The sequence below is a fragment of the Artibeus jamaicensis genome, unplaced genomic scaffold (genome assembly GCF_021234435.1).
Source record: "Artibeus jamaicensis isolate MK-2021 breed Jamaican fruit bat unplaced genomic scaffold, CSHL_Jam_final scaffold_916, whole genome shotgun sequence".
In the NCBI taxonomy this organism is placed as follows: Eukaryota; Metazoa; Chordata; class Mammalia; order Chiroptera; family Phyllostomidae; genus Artibeus; species Artibeus jamaicensis.
Window position 1 is genome coordinate 62,625,736 of NW_026522059.1, and position 25,857 is coordinate 62,651,592.

Genomic DNA, 25,857 nt, shown 5'->3' on the forward strand with positions numbered 1-25,857 from the left:
AATAATAATTTAGTTGAATATCTTAATGCATCGTTCTCTGAGAAAATGTTCCATCAGTCTGCTTCTCGATTTACCTGGAATGTGGTAAAAAAGATAGGGTGGGGAAAATGAGAAAATTATATAGCAAGAACCACAGTGCAATACACTTGTTTGAATAGCTATCTTTCTGGACACTTTTAGAGTGAAATGGCAAGTGATGAAAATTTGCCCTAATACACGATAAATACTGCCTTATCTGAGAGACTTCAAAGAATTATTTTTCTTCTTGAAGGGGAAAAAAGATATATCATGAAGGGTAAAAACTTTGGTAAGAGAAAGAATACTTACCTTAATGATGAAGAGTAGCTCATAAAGATGTCTGGAAAAGTATCATTTATATTATGCATGTAATTTTTCAGTAAGTTTAAACTTCACATTTAGAAATATTTTTTCCATGCAATGTCCATAATCGTTATTTTAAAATCCTCATTGGAGAATATATTTATTGATTTTAGAGAGAGAGAAACATCAGCATGAGAGACAAATATTGATCGGTTGCTTCCTGTAGAGTCCTGAGTACTGAACCTGAAACCTAGGCATGTGCCCTGATGGTGGATTGAACCAATGAACCCTCAACCTTTTGGTGTATGGGACGATGCTCCAACCAACTGAGCCACCAGACCAGGACTCCATCCTTCTTATTTTTGATTGCTGCACAATATTTCTTTGGGTACTAACCATAATTCATTAAATAGTGAATTATTGCTGAATATTTAACTCACTAGAAAAGTTTCACTTTTATAAATAAGTGATATGCTTTCACACATAGTTTTCCCCTTAACCACCATTTTGAATACTTTACCCAAGCTAGAGCCTGTGAAATAGAATTGTTAAATTGATAGTATATAATTTTTATGACGCATAGTAAGAACTGTGGGTCATAACTTCTTTCCTCACAGAACTGGGCAGCTTTAACATGCCACCAGCACTGTTTGGGACGGAGAGAGACTGCATTCTCTCCAGCAAGTATGTCATTTTTGCTAAATTGCTTTTAGAGTTGTAGCTTTTGTTACTTAATTTACAATGATTTAGTTAGCAATTGATCATTAGTTTTATTTCTTTTGTGAAACGTCTGCAGTTGAACTTTGCTATGCACCTGTGGAATTTGGGAATTTTTAAAAAATCAATTTGAATGAATTCTTATTAATAATAAAAATGTTGACTTACAAATTATTTTCCAAATTGGTCTTTTAATATATTTATTGCAATAATATTTTTTACTTCCAGCCAAGATACAGGTATAGGTACATATGCTGTGCCTCCTCATACAACCAAAAAAGGACAACAACAAATTAAAAAAAGAAAAACACCACCAGAACTGACAGAAAATGGAACTGTATAGAAGTCCAACAATCAAGGAGTTAAAGAAGAAACATTCATCCAGACTGTTAGGAGAGGCAGAGATAGGCAGGCAGGAGGAGAGGACTCATGGCAAGGTGACAGCTAGAGGACCTGAGTGGATGAGGTGGTGGGTGGCTGGTGGAGCCAGCAGTCTCACATTCTCATCCAGATAAACCAGGAGGAACAACTGGGGAGCAAGACAGACCTTGCAACCCAGGGTCCCAGCAAGAGAAAAGAAAGCCTCAAAACCTCACTGCAAAAACATGTGGGAATTGCAGAGGTAGAAGAAACTGCTAGCCTCATAGGAGAGTTCACTGGAGATACCCACAGGGTCCTAGAATGTACACAAGCCCACCTACCTGGGAATCAGCACCAGAAGGGCCCAATTTGCTTGTGGGAAGAAGGGAAGTGACCAAAAGCGGGTTGAGAGCTGAGTAAGCAGCACTGTTACCTCTCAGCCACCTACCCCACATGCAGTGCCATAATGCTGTCACATGGGATGCCCTACCCTGCCAAATACATAAGGCTCTACTCCCTTACACTGTACAAGGTGCAGGGAGGCAAAAAATATGGCCCAAATGAAAGAACATATTAAAGTTCCAAAAACGGAACTAAGTAATGAAGAGATAGCCAACCTATCAGATGCAGAGTTCAAATCATTTATAATCAGGATGCTCACAGAATTAGTTGAGTATGGTTGCAAAATAAAGGAGAAAGTGAAGGCTATGGAAAGTGAAATAAAGAAAAGTATACAGGGAACTAACAGTGAAAGGAAGGAAACTGGTACTCAAAGCAACAATTTGGACCAGAAGGAAGAAATAAACATTCAACCAGAGCAGAATGAAGAAACAAGAAGTCAAAAAATTGAGGTTCCTTAGGAACCTCTTGGACAACTATAAATGTTCCAACATCTGAATCATAGGGCTGCCAGAAGGAGAAGAACAACAGCAAGAAATTGAAAACTTTTTTGAACAAATAATGAAGAAGAACTTCCCCAATCTGGCAAAGGAAATAGACTTCCAGGAAGTCCAGGAAGCTCAGAGTCCTCAACAAGTTGGACCCAAACAAGAACACACCAACGCACATCATAATTACATTAGCCAAGGTTAAAGATAACAAGAGAATCTTAAAAGCAGCAAGAGAAAAGGAGACAGTTAACTACAAAGTTCACACTAGACTCTTAGGTGACTTCTCAAAGAAAATGTTACAGGCAAGAAGGGGCTGGAAAGAAGTACTCAAAGAAATACAAGGCAAGGACCTACATCCAAGGTTACTCTCTCCAGCAAAACTATCATTTAGAATGGAAGGGCAGATACAGTGCTTCCCAGATAAGGTCTAATTAAAGTAGTTCATCATCACCAAGCTCTTACTGTATGAAATGTTAAAGGGACTCATTGAAGAAAAAGAAGATAAAAAATATGAACAGTAAAATGACAATAGACTAACAGCAATCAACAACCAAACCTAAAAAAACAAAAACAGGACTTCTGGCCAAGATGGAGGTATAGGTGGAAACACTGTGCCTCCTCGTACAACCAAATTTTTAAGGACAACAAAGATTTAGAAACAAGTACACAACCAGAACAGACAGAAAATTGAACTATACCAACAACAATGAACCATTCATCCAGACTGGTAAGAGGAGTGGAGTTGGTGGCAGGCAGAGAGCGGTCCCAGCAGGAGGATGTGGTGGTTAGCAGACAATGGGGGAGGAAATGAGCAAATGCAATGAGGCATGCAAGGTGGCTGGCTGACCTCGGACACACATTCACATGCAGATAAACCAGGCAAAAAATGGGCAGTGAGACAGACCGCACAAACCAGGGCCCCAGCAATGGGGAAAAAAGCCTAAAAGCACCAATTGAAAAGGTGCTGGGAGAGACTTCCAGCCTCACAGGAGAGTTCCTTGGAGAGACCCACAGGGTCCTAGAACATACATAAGCCCAACCACCCGGGAACCAACACCAAAAGGGCTCGATATGCTTGTGGGAGGCGACAGAGGGGACCAAAATCTGAGAGAGCGGAGCAAGTGCCATTATTCCCTCTCTGACCACCCCCTGCTCTGACATACAACTTCACAACCGAGTGACTGAGTTGCCCTGCCCTGGTGAACATCTAAGGCTCTGCCCCCTAATACATAATTGGGGCGACCAGACCAAAATATTATGGCTCAAATAGAAGAACAAATCAAAGCCTCAGAACCAATACTTTTAAGCAACCAAGAGACAGCCAAACTATCAGATGCACAGTTCAAAGCACTGGTGATCAGGATGCTCACAGAACTGGTTGATTCTGGTTGCAAATTAGATGAAAAAATGAAGGCTACACTAAGTGAAATCAAGGAAAATGCACAGAAAACCAATAGTAATGGAAAGAAAACTGGCACTCAAATCAGTGGAATGGACCAGAAGGAAGAAAGAAACAACCATACAGAAAGAAAAAAGAAACAAGAATTCAAAAAAATGAGGAAAGGCTTAGGAACCTTCAGGACAACTTTAAACATTCCAACATCCAAATTATAGGGGTACCAGAAGGGGAAGAGGAAGAGCAACAACTGGAAAACTTATCTGAACCAATAATAAAGAACAACTTCCCCAATTTGACAAGGGAAATAGACTTCCAGGAAGTCCAGGAAGCTCAGAGTCCCAAAGAATTTGGACCCAAGGAGGAACACACCAAGGCACATCATAATTACAATAGCCAATATTAAAAATGAAGGAGAGAATTCTAGAAGCAGCAAGAGATAAGGGGACAATCACCTACAAAGGAGTTCCCATCAGACCATCAGGTGATTTCTCAAAAGAGACCTTCCAGACAAGAAGGGGCTGGAAAGAAGTATTCCAAGTCATGAAATCCAAAGACCTACATCCAAGGTTGCTCTAACCAACAAAGCTTTCATTTAGAATGGAAGGGCAGATAAAGTGCTTCTCAGATAAGGTCAAGTTCAAGGAGTTCATCATCACCCAGGCCTTATTATATGAAATATTAAAGGAACTTATCTAAGAAAAAGAAGATAAAAATATGAACAGTGAAAGGACAGCAAACTCACAGTTATTAACAATTACATCTAAAACAAAAGCAAACTAATTGGACAGCTAGATCAGGAGTGAAGCCACAGAAATGGAGATCACATGGAGGGTTAGCAACAGGGGAGTGGGAGAAGGAGAGGGTGGAAGAAAGTACAGAGAATAAGTAGCATAGACGGTGAGGAGAAAATAGATGGGGGAGAGCAAGAATAGTATGGAAAATGTAGAAGCTAAAGAAATTATGACACATGGACATGAACTAAAGGGGGGGGGAATGTGGGGAGAGGGGGTGTGCAGAGTAGAGGGGAATGAAGGGGGGAATTGGGACAACTGCAATGGCATAATCAATAAAATATATTTTAAAAAAGCAAACAACTAGAACGAGATCAGAATCACAGAAATGGCGATCACGTGGAGGGTTATCAGCAGTGAGGGGGGAGGGGAGGATGGGAGAAAAAGGTACAGAGAATAAGTAACATTAAATGATAGGCACCAAATAGACAAAGGGAGGTTGAGAAGTAGTACAGGAAATGTAGAAGCCAAATAACTTACATATATGACCCATGAACATGAACTAAGGGCAGGGGGATGCTGGTGGGAGGGGTGGTGCAGAGCAGAGGGGAACAATGGGGGGGGAATGTGACAAGTGTAATAGCATACTCAATAAAATATATGAAAATTTAAATTTTTTTTTAATTTTAAATTTTTATACAATTAAAATTTCTGATTCTTTTCTTTGTGATTTGTTCAGTTTATTCTCATATTAGAATGTCATTTGCTATAACTATTTTTCTTTTATATCTATTTATATTTTTTACTTTCTTTCCAATATAATTTAGCTGAGTGAGAGGAAGGGCAAAGTTGATTTTCATTTTTCCAAAAATTGCTAAGAATCTATCCCAATGTGATTTTATAAGTACTCCTGCCCTTCCCTACTGAGTTATCATGTGAGAGATTCTTAGTTATGGCAGGTCCTTGGACTGTCTGTCCAGCCACCAAGGCTGAGCAGCCCTGCACCCATGCCTGTTCTCACAGCTGTCATCACACAGAACACAGCACAGGTCTGGTGACTGGGTGTCCAGTAACTCCTGGCAATGGCAGGGCTGGCAACCCTCGTTATTGTTATTAATTTTTCATTAATATTCTTTCCCATGTTTGTTATTCTCCCTTCCCCCAAATGTTTTATTTTGAAGAATATCAAATCTACAGAAAAGCTGAACACCTGTATACCCTTCACACTGATTCTCTCTCCCTCTTTCCCCCAGAGTGGTACCAGTAGGACTGGAAGGCAGGGGACAGAATCTTCAAGACTGTAAACCAAATGGTTGCTGGAGCAAGAGAGAACAAAGGCATCTGCTTAACAAACAGTATCCTCCCCACGGATGGGTCCATGGCCTAATCCTTGAAATTGCAAATGCGATCTTACTTGGGAAAAAGTCTTCAAAGATGAAATTAAATTAAGGCTCTTGAGATGAGATCACCATGGATTATGGGTGTGGGCCCTAAATCCAATGACAAGAGTCCTTATTGGAGCAAGGGAGAGGCAGATATGACACAAAGGAGAGAAGACACAGAGAAGAGGAAATAAAGTGGCCAGGAAGGAGAGATCTAAGGGATGAGGCCACCAGTCAAAAAATGCCAACAGCCACGAGACCTCACAAGAGGCAAGGAATGGACAGTTCTAAGTCACGGTTCTAATAAATGTCGGCTGTTCTAAGTCACCTCATTTGGATTAATGAATATCTGATCCCATCTAAAACATACATGGAGATATATGGTTCATAATTCATTAAATATTATGAACATTTAACTTCATTAACATTTTATTCATGTTATTTTAATTGTAATTCATGAGTTTGGACCAAATGTCTCCATGGACATTTTGGACAAGACCAAATGTCCCACAAGGTCCAGTTGGTGCTAATTTGTTATGGCAGCCCTAGGAAACTAACACGCATTCATACTCCCCAATAAAAGTTTGGAAGAGAGCTGGTTTGGAGAAGTGCTTGGAAGCTAATCAGCATAATTTATATAGTTTGTGGGAAGATTACGGCATACAGGCTAAAAAGACAACACACTGGGCACAAGAAGCAAAGCAGCATAATTTTCTATTTCTATGTCCTGAGCTCATCATCATAGATTGTTTGTCTAGGTGTGAACCATAAAGAGATGAAAATGCACATTCTTGGGCTTCATCTCCAGATTTCTATTCCAATGGCCAGGGATGGGCTCAGGAATTCGGTTTCAAAAGTATCGCAGGTGAGCTGGATGCAAGTGATCCTTTAACACTGACAAACTTTTTCTATAAAGGGCCAGAGAGTAAATATCTTAGGTTTTTGCAGTAAAATTTTATTATGCATCCTGAAACTTGAATTTCATATAATCTTCATGTGTCATGAAATATTATTCTTTAAAAACATTTTTTCCTTCAACCATTTAAGAATATACAAAAACAGGTGGCAAGCCAGGTTTGGTTCAGGGGCCATGGCATTTCCCAGCCCTGGCTTTAACATGCTGCAGTTTGCAAACTGCTACTTTAAATGCTGGCACTGAGACTTTTCAAGCCAGTGGCATATCATGAAGCAGCTGGAGGGAGAAGTCAGGGAATGTGAGGCGCCAGGTGTGGCAGCTTCTTCTGGAGTAGCAGGCCATAGTACAACTGTACTTCTGAAAGGCTGTCACTTGGGGAACACAATCTGCAGGTGTGAGGTCAACCTAAACATAGACTGAGGGCCACTGGGCTGCAGTAGTGATGGACAACCCCAGTGTATAGACTGTAGCCTCATGACAAAGCCTGGTTTCCACTACTTTTATTCTGCCCCTATTTCTCCCATTGCAGAATGTCTCAGAGCATGCAAAGGGTGGAAGGAGAAGATGATAGAGAAAGTCTCAAATTCACTCCAGTTTGTAAGTCCTTCATAAACTACAATTTGTTAAATGCAGTTAGGAACAAATGACTTTCAATACATTTCACAATGCTGGATTTTGGCCTGCTACCACAAACATTAAAGAATTGCTATTCTTTTAGAGAAGGCAAGTTGCTTTCTCCCTTCCCAGGCAATCCCCACCGCTTTGTACCCACCTCTCTCTGTACCTCTGGCTTTGCCTTGGCCCAGCTGGGAAGGAGTTACTTGCAAGCTTCCTGTACATGGGTCATAGACACAAGCAAGTACACATCGCAGAAATCCATGACAGAACAAGGTTCAGTAAGTACTCAATAAGCTAGAAATCTAGGATCAAATAACAAGATGAAGTTTAACCAGGACAAATGTAATTGTCTGTGTTTACAGTTAAAGAGATTTGATTATATAAGTACAAGGTGCAGTACACTTTCTGAGTGACCTCAGGGACGCTTTCAACTAGAATCTCAAGGCTGGTGAGTGGCTGCGAAAGTACTTAACATAATTTTTGGCTGCATTAATGCAATCATGATGTCCAGATGAATACAGGAGTCCACTGTACTCTGAATAATCAGATGACATGTGGTGTTGTTAGCAGCTCTGGGCGGCAGGTTTTAAAAGGAACGTTAAGACAAAATACAGGAAAGGTCTTTAGTAATCCAGTGTGAAGAGAAGGAACGGGGTAAGAGAGAGACAGAAAACTTTATCTTATTGAGGATATCTGAAGGAGCTTGAGTTGTCAGCAGTGCTTTTGAAAAAGTACCTATAAATATTTGAAAATGAGATAAATGTCACATTTTGGAAGGTAAATTATACAATGAAAACACAATGGGTCAAAGCCATACATGTACAAAGTCTACATATTTGGACTCCTAGAGAGCAGACCTGAAGGTAATCTTGCTTCAAACACCTAGTTGTGGAAGAAAATATGTAAAAAGGATATAATACTTGCATTCAAGTATTTTAGTAACTGTCACATAGAAGAGAGATAGCTTGGGTTGCTCGACAGGGCAGAACCAGAACCAACTACATGAGTTATTTGAAGTTAACGTGAAGAATAGATATGTAAAAACCAGAACTTTATTTTGAAAGGGAATGGGCTGGTTTTAAAAAGTCATAAACTCTGTAGACTTAGGTGTGCTCAGTATACATAGGTGGGGGCCTGGGTCCCCATCAGCTGTCACTGTGGCCACGATGGAGAGTCCTGTACTGGGTTGTAGACTGGGCTCCCTCATAGCCCTGCCTCCTTGGGCAAAAAGTCTAACATGTAAGAAAAGATGCTTTTTAGAAAATGGTCTCATCATCTAAACCCATGTGCTTGTAGCCCCAAAGATTGGGATTTTTATCAAGAAATGAATAAACAAGACTACTGATTATTGTTATACAAAAGAACACATTTTTAGTAAGTCCCCTTTAGGTGTGAAATATGGAAGTAAAATGTACTAAAGAACAGAAGAATTTTGTTTTTACTGAATAAGTGTGAGTAGAGGTGGAGAGTGGACACTTCAATTGCTAAGATACAGCAAATATTTAAACCACCGCAGTGACCTCAAGCAGAGAAAAGATTTCAAGCACTAGTTTACGTCTGCCATATGCTGTGTGCTCCTTCAGCTGACAAGAAGCTTCTGGAACAGCATCCAGAGAAATCAGACTATCTGCGCACCTTCCTCAGAAAGGCTGCCAGACCTTCTCTTCACCTTTATTCTACTTCAAGTTATACATCTGGGGCACACACACATGTGCATTCATGAGTGTGCCCAGACACCTTCATTCTCCTTCAATAAGTGATAAAGGTCCAATTGTGTCACAAACCATGTCGCCAGGAGCCCTGATGTTCCCACTCAGAAGAAGAATAACACCAACCCCATGAGAGTTAGGAGATGGAAGAGCTAAGTGAAGCTTGCAACAGTTACAACCATGGTGTCATGTGGAGGGGGCACCATATCCTTCTAAACTACACACAATGAAAGCATCAGACACCTAAATGGAAAAAACTGTTTCAATAGAGTCAACAAGAATAGTTGGTTCATCTTATTTTCTTTCCTCTTTTTTTTTGGCAGGGGGACAGCAAGGCAAGTTTTCATTGCCTCATGTTTACCCCTCCCAAGTTCATTTTCTGGCAACAACGTCACAGCCCAGTCTCCCTCCCTCCCACCGTTCTTTAGGGTCTGTAGTTCACAATGGAGCTGGGGACTGAAGATGACTAACAAGTACCAGCAAGGTGTTGTGAAGAGAAAAGAAACAATTGTAAAGGAGTTTTCTTCTCCTCCTCCTAGGAATTAATGTCTTTAAAAAATTATATTGTATCACATCCTAATTACAATAAATTTTCCATTTAAAAATGCTCTGATGAGAAGGGAAACAACTTCTTTGCCATCTTGTAGCCATAGCGACTCCTCAGGTTCTTGTTTTCCCATATTAGCAAGAATTCAAGTCTATTTTCAAATTTCAAAATCAAAACACCAGGCAGCATAAATTTATGACACATTTTATTTTTCTCATTAAAATCCCATGCCTGAGAATAATCAGAATGTTTTCCAAATGCAGTGACATGATTTTAAAGAGTTGGAACAATGAAAGTAGCTGAATACTTCTATAAACATACACTGAAAAACCCAATAGAGTAAAAATTCACTCAGCTGAAGCAAAATCATCATTGTAAAAATCTAGCAAATGTCAGTCTTGAGTTTATAACTCAACTTTTTTGGCCATGAAATTCACAACTTTTAACAAATCATGAAGGGAAAAAAAATCAACGAAACAGAAAGGCCCCAGTACCAGCTGCCAATTCCATACCCAGTCTCTCTTTCTTTCCCACTGGAATGTCTGCTGGATTTGGGATGGCAATGTTCCCAGATAACAAATTAGATATGGCCAGGTGACAATTCTGTCCAAAGATGTACCTGGACGGCATAGAATGGGGAAGTCAGAGAAAGCTCTTTGGACGGCAAACTGCACTCTTCACTTTTTACTTTTTTCTCTTCATCTATCCCTGCCCTGAGAAGAGTGTGGTGCAGGAGGGTGACTGCTCCCGGGGTGGAAGGTGGAGCGCAGGGCTCCTAGGACACCCTGAGCTACTGTGTAAGCTATGAAGTGGCTTCCTTAGGACTTCTTCATACATAGAGGAGAAAAACTCACTTAAGACATTCTTTGTGAGGTTTCTACTACATGTTGCCAAGCTCATTTTAACTGATAAAAATAATGTTGGGCCCCCTTAAGGAATGTTAAAATACCCACTTAAAAACAACTTATATATTGCCCTGTCTGGTGTGACTCAGTGAATTGAGTGCTGGCCTCCAAACCAAAGGGTTGCCAGTTTGATTTCCAGTCAGGACACATGCCTGGGTTGCAAATCAGGACCTAGCTGCGGGTGCACAAGAGGAAACCACACACTGACATTTCTCTCCCTCTCTCTGGAAATAAATAAATAAAATCTTTTAAAATGCAACTAATATACTAAGCACTATCCATTTTTACCCATTTTTAAAGCCGACAGCCCAAGGATCTGTATTCTAAAATTAGTCCTGGCTGACTTTGAGTAAGTATATGGTCCTGAAAGTAAGGCAATGTTTCACTAAGAATAGATAAAATTGAACATTGTCATTGTTTGGGGGAAATAGATGTCAAAGCACAACAAGTTGCCACACAGAGAGAATTGCTTGGGGCTTCTGGGAGGGCCACTGATGGTGGAGTGCCAGCTAGAATGACTCTGCAAAGCAGTTGGATATGAGAAACATCAAATATCACAAAAAGTATGTGTACTTTCTAGTGAGAAATACTTTTTCTTGGAATTATTGTTTGAAAATTTGTAAGAATGTGCACCAGGCTTAGCTGTCAGGTTGTTAATGTGGGTGGCACATAGAAGATGACTCCCAGTGATCTCTGCCTCCTGGTCTTCTACTCTTGAGTGTAGGCTGGTTCAGTGACTTGCTTCTAACAAACAGAATGTGCCAAAGATGATGGACTGTCATGTCTTTGATTAGGCTACATAACGTTGTGACTTTTGCGTTGCTGGCAGCCTCTCTCCATGGTACAGTAAAAGAAGGATATTCTTTTAACATATCAAGGTAAAGAAGAGTTCCTCTCGCTAAAGTTGGCTTTGCTGAAGCAGGCTGGCACACTGGGGAGGCCCCATGGCAAGGAACCGAGAGCCACTGCCAGCCAACAGCCACCTAGGAATGGAGGCTCTCCATCCGACAGAAGTGAATTCTGAATCAGTCACACGGGTTTGGAAGCGACTTCATGAGTCTGGAGCTGTCACATGAGACTCAGACCCAGCTAACACCTTCATTGCAGTTTTATAAGGGATCCTAAAGTGGAGGACTCAACTAAGCCATCCCCAGATCTCTGACCCACAGAAGCTGATGTATGTTCTTTTAAATCAATAGATTGGCAGATAATGTATTAGGCAGCAATAGATAACTAGCTCAGTTGACTACAGTGCTGCTTGTAATAATAAATAAATGAAAACAACCAGAACGTCCACTAGGATATTGATTGAGCGAAAATATTACACACATATGATATAATGCAATTCATCCACTAAAATTATGCTCTAGGTGAATATAAGTAAATATTTATAAAGTATGTCTGCAGTGTATTAGTTACGATATAGTTTTTAAAAGTTGAAAACATTCTGTGCCATATAAAATCACTATTTGGAATAAATGCACTTCATATACATGCACATATAAAGAAGTGAGTAGAACATACATGGCAAGGCATTAATAGTAGTTATTACCAAATTACTGCTTTCTGGGTGTTTCTTGTTTTATTTCTTCTATTATCTATACCTAGAAATTGTTTAAAATGTGCACTGCATTATAATAAAAACACAATTATATACACTATTCAGAGGAAAAGAACAATAAACCAAAAAAGGAATCATCAACAATATAGAATAACACAATAAATCAAGAAGGTTTCATTCATTCTTTTTGTCGATTGCCTTCTGTGTGCCAGGATGAAATCTGAGAGGTTCTTTGATTTGATCTGGCAGCAAAAAAGCAACTAACACAACAGTTTCCTCTGCCTCAGTGGAAGAAAAGTAATTCATTCTTACTTGCTAAGTACACCAGATGGTATACAACATAAACAAATAAAAGAATTTCAAATAATGTTGCAAAAACATGATAATGAGTGCAGTTGGGTAGAAATCATTATATAGAAAACATCTGAAATTGATACTTAATATAAATAATAAAAAACTGACACCGGTAGGACAATAGTGAGAGGGAAAGTTGCAAAACCGGGAAAGTCTAGGCAGTGTGAGTTACAGACACATCACAGAGGGACTGTTAAGGAAAGCTTCATGTTGTTCTGGTGAGTTTTGACTTTTTTGTCTGAATAATCTGTGTCTTTAGAATACAAGTAATTTTAGGGCAGAAGCTTGAGTTTCTTCAATTCTATTTGTCTCATGAAGAAATACACTCATATAGCAGTCATTCAGAGTTTGCTTCTAGTGATAATTACGTAGGAAAAAATATTAGATCAAGTTGACTATCAGCACAAACTGCTACTCATTTTGTAGCTCAACATTTCAAAAATCTTTCTAGGAAACAACCCATATAAAAGACACCACCCAGTATCAAAATACTCTTCAGTAGACAAATCAGCTGTTTTGGGGCAGCAAGATATCACATTGAAAGAAACTAAAACGTGATTTTAATTTCCCAATATGTCTCACTGATTTCCAGGGAGAAAGCTATCAACATGAAGCTAAAGCTCCTGGAATGTAGGAGCTTTGAAGAAGAAGCTCCAACAGGAAAACTGCCAAGGTCTCTGCAAACACACAGTTAATTACAAATTCTTCTTCTGTTTGGACCCTCCAAGCTGTGTCTGGGTACAAACCAACAAGTGGATGTGAATAAGTTTGGAATAAGTGAACTAGTGATAGGAAACATAAAATGATTAAACTTCACTGAAATTTAAACCTCAGAGTTGAAGGAAGAACTCTAGGTTTATGTTCCCTGTTAGTATTTCTATGGCCCAGTGGGTAGAATTCCAAGGAAATTTTCATGTAACTTTATGAAAATAGAAGTGAAGAGCCACAGCATAAATGTACTCAAAGCACTGCATGGGGACAGAAGTGTGAGGAGTGAACACAAAACTGAGCAAACCTGGGTTCCAGTCCAGGAGATGAGTGATAGAGCTGATGTTGGAGATACAGAAAGGACTTAACATGAATCCAGCAGAGACACAGAGATATTCAGGTAGACAGACAATAAGCACCAGTACCCACAGATGTAGAGACAATGCAAATGAATGACCCTTGGGTTTGGAAGTGGACCCTTCCTTCCTTCCTTCCTTCCTTCCTTCCTTCCTTCCTTCCTTCCTTCCTTCCTTCCTTCCTTCCTCCCTTCTTCCCTCCTTCCCTCCCTCCCTCTCTCTCTCTCTCTTTCTTTCTTTTGTTTCTGAATGGATCTTTCTCTCTCTCTCACATTCCTTGATGCTATTTGCTCTGTTTGAATGGCACAGTATATAAATGGCACTGTAATTTGTAATTTTGAGATATAAAATGTGAAACATAAAACAAGGGGTTATAAATCAGCAGGGGATCAATTAAAATACTTAGACTGTCATTCAAAAACATTTCACAGAATGTAATAAAATGAGTGGGTGGTTGGTTCTATTTTAATAACTAAAGGCTGCAGAAAGATTTTATTTCTTCCAGCTATCAGCCAAATATATCCAGGACTGATTGCAACATGGGAAAATACACTTTTGTATTTTGTTAGGCTAAAAAAAATAAAATGCCTCAAAAGACTGCATATGAACAGTGCTCCAATTCACAGGAAAGATTATGTTAAGCTAAACTACCCTTTATCTTCAGTATTTTATAATGATATTGATATACAGTATTTGTGCAATAATGTAATGATAAAATTATGTTCAGCTGTTACTCCACCTTTTTATCATAAAGATGAAACCCATCCATGTTTCTGAGGTGAGGGTGTACTGGCCTTTGGAGTAGGAGAGTTATTCATTTTGCAGAACTATTTTGCACAACCAAGACTGCTTCCTGGACATTTCCAAATGCCTCTTGTGAGTAGAGTGGGGCTTGGTGGTGGTGTATTAATCACCCACAGAAAACAACTGATTTTGTGTAACATTTGTGATCTTTAAATGGCATAACCATTTGCTCCTTTGAAAAGTGGATCCTTATTCAGAAACCAAATAAAGCCTGAAAACAGTGTTAACATTCCACACTGTAGGATTGTATCTGATAATACATATAAAAAATTGCAAGGAGCCCTGGCTGCGTGGCTTAGTGGATTGAGTGCCAGCCTGTGAACCAAAGGGTTACTGGTTTGATTCCCAGTCAGGGCACATGCTTGGGTTGTGGACTAGGTCGCCAGGAGGGGGTGTGTGAGAGGCAACCAGTTGATGTGTCTCTCACATATCAATGTCTCTCTCCTCTTTCTCCCTCTCTTCCCATCCCTCTAAAAATAAATAAATCATAAATCTTTAAAAAATTTTTAAAGTTGCAAGGAACTTTAAAATTATACTAATATAATACTAATACTAATAATTATAATAATGCGTTATGCTGAAGAATTAAATTAAATCACAAATTGCTTTAGAGTTGAATTAGATTTATCATTTAATTTGGAGACCCAAACCCTAAGGTAAATGCTGACCTCTCCTGAGACCAGGCAGTGTTTAATGATGAATCCTAATGTTTCCTGGATTCTTTGCTGGGAGATATTTTAACAGTTCACCCAGTCAAAGTGCCTAAAACATCTGTAAAAACAGATGACAAATGGAGGTTTTTGTGTGCCCAGGGTAAGAAATCAGTTGAATGAAATTCAAGTCTCAACTTTAGGGAACAGTCCTTTTCTCTAGTTTACGAATTTTAGGATTTCAAGACCCCACAATATTAAAAAAATTGGGAACCAACAGGAGGTGCTAATGTTTTCAATTGTCCACAAGTTAAACATTGAAAACAACCACCTACTACCCATGACTTCATAAAAGAAAAGCCATTCTAACACTGCAAATGCAGCAACTCCACAAAAGACTGACTATCCTTTCAGCTGAGAACTTCATCACTGACCAGTGTGCAGAGCATGCACTAGGTCACTTAATTCTTTTACTCATTCCTCATTTCTGATCAGCACTGTAGGCACTCAGCCAGTGACTACAAGGTTTATGATTCTTCCTTTCAACTATTAGCAGCATGATTGAACTGTAAATATTAAATATCTTACCACTGGAATAGGCAAAGACTAAGTACATAAAACCCATCCTTCACCAACAGACCAGTTGCCTGCTGTGGAAGTTTCAAGCTTGGGGGACCCACCTTGTCGCTCAACAGAATTACCATTGATTGCCTTTTTGGCTGTGATCCTGGCAACTTTTGGCTGGTGATACTGCAGCTCTAGGGGACAAGGAGAACGAACTGCAGTGCAGAACCATGATTTCTGAGCACAAAATAGAAACCCACACCAAGTCAATCACAGGTCTTTGGTGGGATTGGGGGGACCCACCTTGATCTAAAATCTCCTCCTAGATAACACAAGAAATGTTACCGGCAGTGATTTCAGTCAATTCAGAGAATCAAAGCCCCTGAGAGGCATTCACTGAATGAATGAACATTAAAAACTAGATACCATCTTTCTCAAGTAGGATTGTTATTTTTTTTCTGTCTCACTAAATTTTAAAATGTTTGGTCATTTGTTTTTAGTGTCCAAAGGTACAGGAATAAAAAAACAAAGACAATGTATTCCAGCCATAGAATTAAACATACTATTTTCCAAAAGACGGGTCATAATTCTGACTAGTAATTGTGGCAGCATGGTCAGATTTATGTCAACTATTGCCTGTTTCAACTTTCAGTTTTTCTCCCTTACTCTGGACTCTCACTGAGCTCTGGCCATCATACACAGCACTGCGCTGTCCTGGCTGCACTCTTCACCCCCAGGCTCTCACCTTTGTTTCTTGGCCCCCATCAGTGTAGCCTTCAAAACGCGCGACTGTCTTAAATGTGAATGCAAGTGGGCAGCAGGTATGTGTTTCGGAGGGCGGAGCAAAAGGCAGCATCCCTCCCCCTCCAATAAGAAGGGCTGTCAGCCTATTAGCAAACAGTCATTCAGGCTCAATGAGTTTTAAGGGATACCCCACCAATGAAAATAGGCAAAATCTGAAAAACCAGCTTTTAGAAAGTATTTAAATTCATTATCTGAACCCAAACTCTTAGCTTAAAATAATAATTTCCCATTTTTCAAATAATGTGGATGGAGCAGATGACTTTCTTGATGCTCATAATTCTTTTCACTCTGTGAGCTATAAAACCCACCTTCAGCATAACTCGGTGACCACTGCACTGCGCACCACCAGGGTGTCTGCGGTGTGCACACTGCCATGGTTTCTAGTTGTCATCTGATGAAATACCCTACTTCCCTGCAGGCCCAGGTAGGAAGAAAAAAAGGCTTGTGTTTTTTCTTAATTATAATTTATAGATTTAAATTACTCAGAGTCAGGGGAATAAAAGTGAAGCAACAAACACATTTGGACTTTGAAATTCAGTGACAGGCTCAGAAAAACTCAGTGTCTTTTCATTTTTATTCTTGGAGACAGGTTCTTTTTCCTATTAAGGCTGTTCCCTTGGGAGCCAAACAGACACAAGGAGTTTCAAATCATGTGAAGACAGAAGACCATAAGCAAGAGTAGGAGCTGTCCCCAAGCCACTGGGAAATCATTGCCAATGCAGGGGTTTGGCCTGATTCTGACCAGAGCCAAGAGAGAATAAGACTGGCACCAAACCAAGCAGGGAGCATCCTTCATGGCAAACGTCTCTGCCACTGGTCACTTCTAGATGTGATGCTGCTAGGCAGGGCCATGTTGTCCTACTATGGATGCACAAAGAAATAGTTTCTCATTTTTTCCCAGTTTCACCACACATAGAAGGGATGACTGAGGCAGAGCCCCCAGACATCTGCTATGGATGCCAGAGTGAACTTGCAAACTGCTGTGGTATCACATCTGAGATGAAGAAGACAACATATTCAGCTGTGCTGGGCTTCATCCTGAGGGAAATGCACGCAGAATAATTTCAGCAGAGTAATGTCTCCTGTTTACAGGAGTGACTCCACACAGAAAACTCTGAGCCTAGAAACACCAAGCACATCAGTGAAACGCAGTGGAAACTCCTTGCGTACCGATGCATTGACCTGGCCTCTGGCTTGTCCAAGGGTGGGCACTGACCTGGCTCTGGGTGCCGCATTGAAGTGGTCGAGGGCTGTGGCTCTAACATGGCTAAGCAGACTTTGCCACTGTAATGAAATGAGGCACAAAGCCCTCACAGCCACTAGTAATAGATAAAATCTCATGTCATCAGATTCCTACAGAACACCTATGTGGTGACGAGGGTACCTTTCTGAAATGATAAGAAGAAACCCTACTGAATTCAGTCCAAAGATAGGCCTTGGGACAGCGTGTCCCAGCTGTTACTTCTCAATGGACACTCAATAAACTTCTAAACAGTTACCAAAAATTTACATAAAAAGTTAGCCAAAACACAATGAACCAACATTTTTAGAGTAGAAAGTATGGGCAACAGGTGAGTTAACCTAGCTTATGAATATATCAACTCTCCTTAATGTATTTCCACTTGTTTGCATAGAAAAATATTGGAATTATAAAAATACAAATATTTACATAGTATACCATCGTCTGATACACTGATGAGAGGAATGAGCTATCTTTTTATACCCACTCCTGTGGTTACAAAATATATTGACGACTGAATTTAGCATTGCAATAAGCAAATCAGCACTTTGAAAACAAAAGTTGAATAATTTAAAACCACAAAATGGACTTTTACTTCTTTTTAACCTTATCAGATTGTAGGGTCTTCCTAGTTGTGAAGGAGGTCATAAAGACCCGAGCCTTCTCAGTTTTCTCCGTCCAGCCTGATCACACCTGCGGGAGGCACCGGCGACTGCTCCAGCCTCCACAGCGGTGCTGGGAGCAGGATATCTCTCCAGTGGCCTCAGGGCGAGGCTGCCAGAAGGAAAGTTACTACGGTGCCTAGCCCTGGACACGTGGGGGAAGGTCAAGGGGCTTCCTGGAGGTGAACACAAAGCAGAACTCCCAAATTCCTCCTTCCTAGATACCAATTCTATTTTCTGAGTGATTTTATAGAAACACACTCTTCAAGAATTCTTTTATTGCTTAAAATCATATTCTTCCTGAAGAAATCTGAAATGTCAATTGGAGGTATCATTGAATAGCTCTCTATAAACTAACAGACAAAAATCAAATTCCTAAAGTATTCCAAGTTAATCCTAACTCTCCATCCTTAACCCTTAACACTTCCCAACTCAGAACTCTATATCAGGGAAGAAAACATGAGAAAATTTAAAAGAATTCGTAACCGTTTAAATCAATGATAAAGTAACAAAGTAAACCCTTCCTACTTAGAAGTCTTTTTCTAAAAAAAATGATGTATTTGTGGAATTTCTAAGTTTACAGGTGGCATGTATTAATGAACTATTTGTTACTAGTGTGTAAAGAAGCATGAGCACATGCATGAGGTATGCTGACTGACATGCCGCGGCGGCCTTCCGGGTGGCAACTGCAGAAGATGTCACCGCATCTACTCACCATGAAACAGGCTCTCTCACACTCTGGAAATGAAGCTGCTTTTATGTTTTTAAAGAACTATAACTGAGACTGTACCAATTTATCTTGTTTTTGACTTAGATGGAATTTAAAAATCTTAAGAATTATAATTGTTCAACCTATCAGTTATGTCAGCTGGGAGTCATTATTTAGGGAACATACTGGAATTATGCTGCTGAGTTTTCCCAACTAAATATCTCCTGAGCCACAGATGCAGAAACACCTTACAGGGGAGGCACCTTTCCTCCCACTAACCCTTAAGAAACACGGCACAGAAAGCTGCTATTCCACCCTATTAGTTTGAGCAGAAAAAGAAACCACCACCTCAGGGATAAATGGTAAACTGTGCTGAACTGTACAATTAGCTGTGACGGTTTGCTCTAAAGCAGCAATGCCCTATTCGTTTGTCACCCTCCACATGTGGCTTTCGATCACTTGAAAAGTGCCCAGTTCAAGATGAGACGTGTTGTAACAGTAAATTGCACATTGGCTTCAAAGACCTAGTTTGCAGAAAAGAATGTAAATGTCTCACCAATAACCTTTTATATTGATAATAGAAAATAATGATATTTGGAGATAGAAGGTTATTTTTCCTGTTTTTAATGTAGTTATTAGAAAACGTCAAATGACATATGTAGCTCAGATTAAATTTCCATTGGACAGTGCTGCCTAAACGTTATTCTTTTAAAATAAATAAATGGTCAACCTATTTTAATTATTTATTTGGCTTTAATTATTTATATGCCTTTCTGTAATAAAAGCAGAATAAAGGATCTCTATTGGCAGAGGGAGGTGGGTAGTGGGAGGCAATGGAATGCAATTATTTCTATACCTGATTGTTTAAACTTTGAACAGGTGTAGGGAGGAAAAAAGTTGTTGAATCAAATGTAAACATAAACCAGTTCTGGGAGGTGATCTATGACATGGGCACTACCAAAGCAAAGCGATGGCCCCCTGAAGCATTCTGGAATATTCCAATGTAAGCAACCTGTGCCACAAAGCCATGGTCTACCTGGCACAACATGGAAGAGGTTCACCTGAAGTTTCAGTGGTTAAATTTTCTCCAGTTTGCTGCCAGAAAGGATTACAATGAAGGAGCCATTATTAACTATTCAAGGGCTCTTTGACAGTCATGCCTGCAAATGTAGAAATGTAGCACTTTCAGTATTTTACCTCATAACTACACAACTGCTCCAGAGAGCATAACCCTTGAAAATGGCAAAGTGACCTAAATTACTGATTATTTTAAAAATTCATATTAACAACCCAAGTTTTAAATTCACAATGGAATTCTAAACAGGTGACAAATTCTAAATTGACACTATTATGTGCTTATAATAAAAGGACATAAAACACAATTATTGGAAATTGATGAGTCTTCCATGTCATGAAGTCAACACAAATAAGAGTGTATTCTTTAAAACACCAACACACACATAAACACTTCCTGAGTCAAACTCATGTCATAAAATACAAGCTTTCCTAAGCTATAATGAAGAAAAGACATCATCAATTCAGGTTATCAGTGCTACTACAGGAAAGTGAACTGTTGATTCAGAAAGATTCTCTGTCTTATGTTACTAACTTCCTTCAGGCTTTTGTAGAATATTAGGAAAGGCAACTGCAGTATATGTGCATTTAAATTACAGAAATTCAACAATAGGCACCTGGCAGCAAGAGAGAGCTATTTTTTAAAACCACAAAACAGAAACCACAACATTCCACTCAATGAAATTTTGCCCCAAAGTAAGAAGGGAGAGACCTGTCCTTTTAAAATTGGTTTCAGATCCCAAGTCTTTCATGGTGGGTCTCACAGGTGATTAAAGGCATTGTAAAGAATCATTTTGTCTGTACCCAATCTTTACTTATTTGTTGACTTTAGAATGTAAATCCCCAGCAAGAGGGCTTGATTGTGTCTGATGGCACAATGCATTTCATTAAGTCATAATGTCAATTATAATCATTCCTGGCACTTCCTGTCTCTATCCTTCTGTCCATGATTATACTTGTGCTTTAGAAAGATTGTTTGACTGCCGTGTCACAAACACACAGACCGAGCAAGAAAGCAGGAAAAACAGTTACTTGTTGACCTGAATTACTAAAATAATGGAAAAGGATAAAAGTGAATAAAAGTTTCCTAAAAAAGATGTCTGTATAGCTGCTTCATAGAGAGTGTTTCAGTTCTTAACAGGAGTCCACAAATTATATAGTATTAGTATTTTTCAAAATGAGTAGGTACATTCATATTCTCTTTCCAATGTATATATTTTGTTGAATAAGATAAGCTTAAAGTGACCTTTATACTTTCTCTCTTCTTCAGCAGTTTCACGTTGGTTACAGAGTTTGTGATCTGAACAGTTTTAATGCATTTAAATATTAAACATTTGCTCCAGAAACTGCTGGGCTCTAGAGATTCAGAAATAATGATACCCATCTCGCCTTACCTCTCACTTAATTCCAAATGTGATAGAGACTTCTAAAATTGGTGTACGGTACATAAGACATAAAGGAGCAAATGTAGATAACACCACTGGAAATGGTAGCCAAATTAAGCTCACAATTTTCCATTATATGTACAGGATATTGTTTGAAGTTCAGGTCATTTCCTAATTTTGACTCAAAAGTAACAAGTTTCTGAAATTCTTTCAAACTGCACAATTGTCAGAATCATCCTATAAGAAGAACGTGATTTCATTTTATCCAGCAAGTGATAAACATGACATCACTATATTTTAAAACCCTGCAAAACAAACAGTGTTGTATGGTTCTTTTTCTTTTTCTTTTTTCCCCAGTAGCAAACTAACAATCTGGCATATTCTAATAAACTGCTGTTAAGTCTAGGAATATTCTGGTCCAAATTTTCCTTATTCCCATTAATACTGGTTTGCTAGTAGATTTCTTTAGCTTTAGAATTTTAATTAGAAGACAGTTACTACTTTGCATGATGAAATTGTAATTGCTGTTTGGGTGCAATCTAACCAATATAAGTATCAGTGTGTGGGTACATCCAAAACAAACAAACAATGTCTAGCAAAAGAGAATAACAAATGCATGCTCTACTGACCTAGGTTATCTAATAAGGTTTGCCTAACTTTTGAGAGTTTCTTCCTTTTTATTTTGTAGAGGCTGGACAGCAAATGATATTAGAAATATCAATGCATTTTAAAGGTACATCATGGTATGTAAATGATAACAAATGAATGTTCTTCAATAAACACTAATGATGGTCAGAAATCTACGCCAGCCTTGGGCCTCCTGTTTGTTCCATGTGTGCTCCTGGTGATCCCTTCACACTTCTGAGTCTGTTTTACTCACTTGTAAAATGAGAATTATGAAACCTCACTTGAGAGACATGTCAATTTTTTGGATGGTCCCCAAATCTAGGTGAGATAAATGATAAACAAGAAAATAAGCAAAAGGTCTCATGTGTACATTCTATTACTGTTCATTGTCATTCTGCCATAATGTGGTCCTCTGGTTCAATAGTACCACATATGGTTTAAGTAAAATTATAATGTGACAAAAGCCTTTTGATATTTCAGATAAACTCTCTTGGCTCAGTTTCAAGGTAGATCTGTCTTAAAAGGATTACCATGATATAAACAAGGAATCACCAAGCTTTTTCTGTAATGAGTCACATATAAACATTTTAGGCTTTACAGGCCACCTATGATCTGTGTTACACAGTCTCCATTTTTTAACCCTTTAAAATGTAAAACCACTCTTATCTCTAAGGCCACACAAAAAGAAGCCCGGCCCCTGACCAAAGACTGAGTGTCCTTGCTGTTAAGTGCCTAGGCTCAGTCCTACATTCCACGTGTCCTCAATTTTTTTACACTTTTTTTGCTCTTCATTATTTGTTTGCCAAAATCAAATAAAATGTTCTTTTCTAGAGCTATAGGAGTTCCCACTGCTGCAGCCTCAGAGTTGGTTCTCAAAAGCTGTTTCACACAAGCAAACTTCTTGGCAGAAAACCCTTCCTAAGTCACTATGCTTTGCACCAACTTCCTGGGCAGACACAGAAAAGGTTTCATGGCCTCTTACCTTGCTGGAGGAACATCAATGTTGGAAGAAACAACTTTTCGCTTTTGCTCAAGGAGACAGATGGAGCGGGTGTTTTCTTTGTCATGGTCAAGGGCCCGGTTTGCAGTTTTGGTGTCTGCTGTTTTTATGTCTTCCTCCACAGCCAAGGGGAACAAGGGCTGATGAGACATTTTTTTACTTGAGTCTCGTTTTAGGTCCTCTGGTTGAAACGTGAAGGACATGTCCCGCTTGATGCTCCCTACCTGTGAAATGAACACAAAAATTCTCACTGGCACCTATGTCGGCTCTGCACGACAGCGTGCAGGTGGCTGTGAGGGGAGACCGCAGTCACAACCCTCCATGCTCATCTTGAAGACTGTACAGTTTAAATGGGAAAAATGTAACAGAAATAAAATGCCTGAACTACAACACAATACACAATTAATGTATGTTTTGTCATATGCAAACAAGAAGCATCAAAACATGAGAGAAGCCTTTCAGGCACACACAAACTTCAAAGGCTTGAAAGCATAAGACTTCTAAAGAAAAATCTAAAAATTTAAAACATCATTGTTTTCTACAACTGAGAAAACTCAATTAAGTCAATAAATTCTTAAATACTTCATGCTGATTATGTTTCATAGAAGACAGCTATAAATAAAAAACCAAGCCTTATCTTTGACTGTGAATACTGATCTTAACCATACTCTTTCATTCATGAAGAATTGGTTTTTATCCTTTACCTGCAATAGGTAATATCTTAATGAAATCCCTCTATTAGTATGATGATAAAGAAGATATTAACTTTTCTTAACTGTTGACTAACTGCAATGATGCTTAAGGTTTAAAACAAATATGTGAGTAAAATGGAATCTCAGGGAATTGAATCCAGTTATTTCAGAATCTGGGAAGACTGAAAAAGAAGACTGATATTATATTAAAGAAAGATTTTTGTAAGGCGATGAGCATTGTAAATGAGGCTTGGCATGAACGTGATCAAGTCTTAAGTGTACAAAGAAGAGCCAAACTATCTAATAACCTGAATCCTCACTCACCAGTGGTTTCAAAATGCCTACAAGACATGTCACCAGTCCCCAGAGCAGTCCATTGCCTTGTGGACTTGGTTTCTGGAGTCATAAAACTTTGCCCACCCACTTAAATAAAAGACATGCTTCTTCATTTTTTTTAATTTTAGGAGGAGAAAAAGCACAAAGAATGTGACCATATAGATTTAGAATTTTAAAAGCTAAAGCCACAGACATAATGAATTTTTTCAGAATAAAATGAGAATATGATGTGTGTTCAAGGATAGCAGAGACTAGCAAAGTATGGTATTGATGGCTAGAAATTCTCAGACTAAAGGAAAACTCTGAGGTATGTGTAGGTGGGAGTCACAAGGCCTGCTCATGGATGAGCACTGCCAGAGCCCAGGGATGACCTGTGCCTTGGACACCACTTGTCTCTTTGATATGAACAAGCTCCCTGTCTTATTGGTTTGCACTTTTCAGGAAGGACAGACCTTCCATGTGCTCGGGGCAGACTGAGACTTAGCTCCACAGCAGAATGGTCAGACACTTTGTGTCTAATTGTAACCCACTCAAAACTTACCACATTTCTTAGAATGCCTTAATGAGTCCAAGAAAAATGAGAGCTAACTTTTAATGACATTCGCACAAAATAGGAATAAGAAAATATTTCAAACTTCCAAAAATGCAATGAATGTTCAGTAACAATGTAGTTTGGAAAATTGACAAATGTAATTGCAAATATTTTAAATATTCATCTCCAATCACTTTCTGTGCAACTTTTTCTGCTTGAAGGGGGTGTAAGAGTGGGTGCTTCTTCAACTCCACAGCAGCTTGTTCTGCATCTATGTTACAGCAGCGGTACACTGACCATCAGGCATGAAAGATGAAAACAAAGGCCTAATCCTGATGATTACAAATAGTTTCTCCCGAAGGGTCAAGTATTACATTAATTAAATATTTAAGAAATCATTAATACTAATTTGTAGCAATAATTGATGTCCATACCTCTCTTGGGATCAACTACACTGGTTAAATGAATTCAGTCTAAAGACATGTGGGGTTGAGGGAGAATACTGCAGGAACCTCGGCTTTTAGCCTCAGAAATGTAGGAAAAAAACAAAGCATCTAAAGTAAATACAAAGTAGAATAAATTTCTTATAAAGATGATGCTATAATTGTATGTCATGCTCTTAGCCAAGACTTCATAATAAATTAAATTACAGTAATATTCAACAATGTAAGCTATTAATCTTCTATAATACATTCTAAACAAAAAATTCATCTCTTTGTAGTAATCAGGGAATTTGAGTAATGTATTGGGTTTCAAAGACTATTTAGCCCCGACTCTTTATTTAAAAGTGGAATTAAAATGAGTTAGAAATGACTAAGAGGACAAAAAGTGTAGAATGAAGAAGAGATTTTAGGAACTTTAAGGCTCCACAGTTTATAAGGTGTGGTGACATGTGTGGACGGTCATTATATCACCATTAAAGTTGACAAAGATATTGATGCTCTCTTTAGTGTTCTTTTAGTCATGTCAGGTATCATATTTTAAAGCTTCTTTAAGAGGGGAGTTCATGGGAAAGGAGAGAGTATAGAGAGGACGCGGAGTCAGACCTTGAGAAGCTGGACTCAGAAATGCCTGCGAAACTGAGAGGCGGGGCCAGGGGGTGGCGGGAGAGGGCAATCAACGAAGCACCTTATAAGTTCTCCAGCAATGAGACGGAGTCACCACATGACCCAGCAGTTCCATTTCTGGTATATGCCCAAGACAGCTGAAAACATGTGCCCACGTGGAAATTTGTGCAGGACTGTTCATAGCAGCATTATTCATAACAGCCAAAAGTGGACACCACCCAAATGTTTATCAACTGA

The 25,857-nt window shown here is 39.0% G+C and overlaps 1 protein-coding gene across 3 annotated transcripts in view; it reads right to left on the bottom strand.

Moving 5' to 3' along the window:
- ZNF704 (zinc finger protein 704) overlaps positions 1-25,857 on the bottom strand; it is a 192,871-nt gene that overhangs the window by 121,901 nt on the left and 45,113 nt on the right. For all 3 annotated transcript variants that reach the window (XR_005085091.2, XR_005085090.2, XM_037164161.2), the window contains exon 2: positions 22,976-23,217. Coding sequence is in view for 1 of the 3 variants with exons in the window: in XM_037164161.2 (XP_037020056.2) it covers positions 22,976-23,217 (242 nt within the window). In the remaining 2 variants the exon portion in view is untranslated. The remainder of the gene's footprint in view (positions 1-22,975; positions 23,218-25,857) is intronic.